We start from the raw sequence: 4,368 nt of genomic DNA on the forward strand, positions 1-4,368 counted from the left end.
GGCCAAACTTCAGGAAAAAATATCTGAAGTTTTGCTTCGATAAGGCTACACTTCAGGAAAAAAATTCTGAAGTTCAAATTTCAGATATAAAGTTTTGCTACTTCAGGCCCGTATATCTGAAGTTGCCCGAAAAGTGGGTACGCTTGCAATTTTTTTTGCAAAGTGAGTATACGTTAAATGGTGACCCAATAACTGGTTATAGATGTAAATGCCCCCAAATGTGCTATGAATATGACATAATATCCACAGCCTAATTCATTATGTACTGGGTGTTGTGCTCGTTTGAAGTCCGGTCATTACGATCCTGAATGTCTTATTTTTTTCCATGTTTTGTTTCCATTGAGCTTCCTATATACCATTCTCAACCTCCTTCAACACAAATTATAATCTCGTTAACATACTCGAAAGACTTTATTCCCACGTATTTTGCACGAGACACCTCGGGACCACTTTAAGCACATCATCAATAATTTTGATTAACCCAAATAGTTGTCCGAAACTAGCTCAGGGAGCTTTACCAGAATATTGGAGTAGAATATTTTTAGCTAAAAAATAGGAAGACATTGGTTTGGGGTCCATGTGGGATTCCTTAATTTTATGGTTTAAAATATACTATATGGAATGTAATTTTGAGAATAATGCTAAAAATATTGTAACGCGTCTTTTAAGATTGAATAGTTATGTAAAGGTAGGTTTAAGTTATATTGACGGTGTAGAATATATGAAACAATTATAAGTCTATTAAAAGGTATATAATTCTATGTAACACTATGTAATATAGCATTGATAGATAACCTACAGGAAATGAGAAATAACCTACTATAATATATTAAATGACACGAATGACATAAAAAATTACTATCTCCGTTTCAATTTATGTGAACCTATTTCTTTTTTTAATCCGTGCAAAACAGAATGACCTCTTTCCTTATTTGAAAATAATTTACCTTTATGCAATGATTTATAGCCACACAAAATATATGTACCTCATTTTACACCACAAGTTTAAAAATCTTTTCTCTTTTCTTAAACTCCGTGCCCAGTCAAATAGGATGGAGTATTATATTATCAGTGCATGTAACAAAAATCTAAAAAATATTACGGTTACATACTCCGTAAGATATTATCAGTTCATCAAGACCGTTCTTCTTAGCTAGCAAGCGCTTCAACAACAACAACACAACTCAATATAATCTCACAAGTGAGGTTTGGGGAAGATAGAACGAACGCAAATCGTATCGTTACTTTAAAGGTAGAGACTATTTCCGATAGACCCTAACTAAAGTAAAGATAAAAAGAAAGTAGCACGAACAAGCACTTGTGTGCAAGAATATATAAGTTGATGAAAGCAAAGCTTCAAGCCCTGTCCCAAGAAAAAGAAGAGGATGCAAATAGTAGCGGAGCTAGAGCTCTAGACAGAATCCAGTACATAGCTTAGCCTAAAACTTTATACTTGTATTATATATATATATATATATATATAGCAGAATCTAGTAATTAAGCTGCATTTTTCCAAATCCAGAATTCATAAACTAAAAATTCTGAATCCATAGACTCGCAAAAATATAATACTACTACTACTCATTGGATTTCTCCAGGTACTTATGCTTTTCCTCCTCAGTCATAAAAGCAGTGATAGGAAAAGACTTTCCAATTCCTATAGGAGTCTTGAAATAAATTTTCTTTGAAGTAGGATCTTCAATGCTCATTTCAACTGTTGAAACCCAAACAAGTAGCTGCTTACCCTTAACACCAGTTATTTTTTTCATCTTCCTTCTCTCCAACTCCACATATGCAGTAACCTCAGTTGCATAACTAACAAGATGTTTCGTTGAACTAAAATAATGTTCGTATGGCGCCTTTTGCTTCATCCATGCAAATCCAGTTTTGCGAACATAGCCAAATTCTTCAAGTTCTTTAAGAGGAAGAACTCCTTTGGGAAATCCTAAGTTTTGCAAAAGCTCTATAATTTTGCGGTGGCAGTTTTCAGCTCCATATGTAATTTCTGCTCCTTCACGTTCATTTTCGTGTGATTTTTGCAGATCACTAGCCATTATTTTGTAGATGATTTAGATAGGAAAAAAAGATATATATTGTAGGATTCAGCTGCAACTTAGGGTTATGTTATATATAGTAGAAAATTAATTTATTAGAACAAGAAAAACATGGCAACTTATTAGTGTGTATTAATGGGTTGTTGGCAGCTGGAAGTTTAGCAGAAAAGTTCTGGTTGTAGGAGTTATTCATTGTGACAAACGCTAGAGTTACTAATTTATAAACACTTATTGTGTCAAACGCTAGTTGTCTAATGGAAAAGTTTCAGACTCTCTACCACGTTGATGTATGCAGGGGGGAAACTAGAAGCCCATATATGGATTCAGCTGAACTTAGTAATTTTTCTCAAATAATGTATTTGTATTAAAAAAATTCATAAAATATGTATAAATATTAAATTATGATCCAATTATTAGCACTAAAAGTTGTTGCTCTAAATCCAGAATTCATAAAATTAAAATCTTGGTTCCACTTCTAAATGTACGCGATGTTTTGATGAGTGACAAATAAATTTATTTATTAAATTAATTTGAGGGGTTTGCAACAGTCTAGTTATTGTTAACGTCAATTTCTAGAAGTAAGTCTTACGTTAGACAAGAGATGGTGGCTCAAAGGTTATCACCCCCACACCTACAATCAGAGTCCTGGGTTCGAGTCACCAAAGAAGCAATAACTCCAAAAAGAGAGATAAAAGGGGAATTAAAAGGGAAGGGGAATAAATAAATAAATAAATAAATAAAGAGAGTCTTAGGTTACAAGAGTGTTACGACCCAAAACTCACTATAGGCCGTGATGGCGCCCAACGTCGCCGTTATACAAGACAACGATAAACTACCAACTTAATTGTGCATTTTATTATTTTTGAAATCGTGAATTTTATTAGATAAAGAAATCAACACATAAAAACCATGGAAACTTACTCTTTAATTAGAATAGATAATAAAAGTGTGTAAATACTAAGCAGAATCACATCCAACATCTAGAACATCCCAAAACCCCGTGTCACAAGTGCATGAGCCTTTACTAAGGAGTACAGTAATAATATAATATATGTCCGGAATGTAACTACGACATGATAAAGTAAATAGTACGATGGAGACTCTGTGGGTTGCAATATGTAGCCTAGAATGCAGCTCACCATAAAGTATCCTCAGTAGTTGCGCCTACGCGCAAAGATAACCACCAATTGAACATGTCAGATCCTGCACATTTAGTGCAGGAGTGCAGCATGAGTATGTAAATCAACGCATATCCAGTAAGTATTTAGTATAACCCCGGAGAAATAGTGATAAGAGGTCGATATAGACACTTACTAGAGGTCCAATAAAGCAATATAATAAATCAACAACAACAACAATAAACCAGTAAAATCCCACTAATGGGGTTTGGGGAGGGTAGTGTATACGCAGACCTTACCCCTACCCCGAAGGAGTAGAGAGGCTATTTTCAAAAGACCCTCGGCTCAAAAAAATAAAAAGACAAAAGGACAAAAAGGAGACAATATTAGTATCACAACAACAATCATAGGATAAATAGGAACACCATGAAATCCAGAAGAAAGATGCAAAGCAAAAGGAGACAATATTAGTAAATATTAGTATCACCACAACAATCATAAGAAAAATAGGAACACCATAAAATCTAGAAGAAAGATGCAAAAAAATAAGAGATAGCTAGTAAATAGGATATGCACTAAAAAGCGAAATAGTAAGCCACAACATTGCCACTAGCTATCTTAGACAAAAACCCTACATGGCTAGTCCCACAATGGTACGAAGTAAGGCACGACTCAACTACCTCCTAACCTACAACCCTAATACTCGATCTCCACATCTTCCTATCAAGTGTCATGTCTTGGGAAATTTGGAGCCTCGCCATATCTTGCTTGATCACCTCTCCCCAATACTTCTTAGGCTGCCCTCTACCTCTTCTTGTGCCCTCCGCAACCAGCTGCTCACACCTCCGTACCGGAGCATCTGGGCTTCTCCTCTGAATATGTCCGAACCATCTAAGCCTCGCTTCCCGCATCTTGTCATCAATGGGAGCCACATGCACCTTCTCCCAAATATCATCATTCCTAATCTTATTTATCCTAGTGTGCCCGCACATCCACCACAACATCCTCATTTCTGCTACTTTCATCTTCTGGATATGTGATTTCTTAACGGGCCAACACTCAACCCCATACATCATGGCCGGTCTAACTACCGCTTTATAAAACTTACCTTTGAGTATCGGTGACACTCTCTTGTCACACAGGACTCCAGATGCTAACCTCAATTTCATCCATCCTACCCCAATACGGTGTGTGAC

At 35.8% G+C, this 4,368-nt stretch overlaps 1 protein-coding gene across 1 annotated transcript; it reads right to left on the reverse strand.

Annotated features, from left to right (window-relative positions):
* Window positions 1-1,577: 1,577 nt before the first annotated feature.
* On the reverse strand, window positions 1,578-2,054 carry LOC107809690 (uncharacterized). Its single transcript, XM_016634348.1, has one exon. It carries the CDS (start codon window positions 2,052-2,054, stop codon window positions 1,578-1,580), a length of 477 nt encoding a protein of 158 aa, XP_016489834.1.
* Between the last annotated feature and the right edge of the window lie 2,314 nt (window positions 2,055-4,368).

This window comes from Nicotiana tabacum, chromosome 15 (assembly GCF_000715075.1).
Source record: "Nicotiana tabacum cultivar K326 chromosome 15, ASM71507v2, whole genome shotgun sequence".
In the NCBI taxonomy this organism is placed as follows: Eukaryota; Viridiplantae; Streptophyta; class Magnoliopsida; order Solanales; family Solanaceae; genus Nicotiana; species Nicotiana tabacum.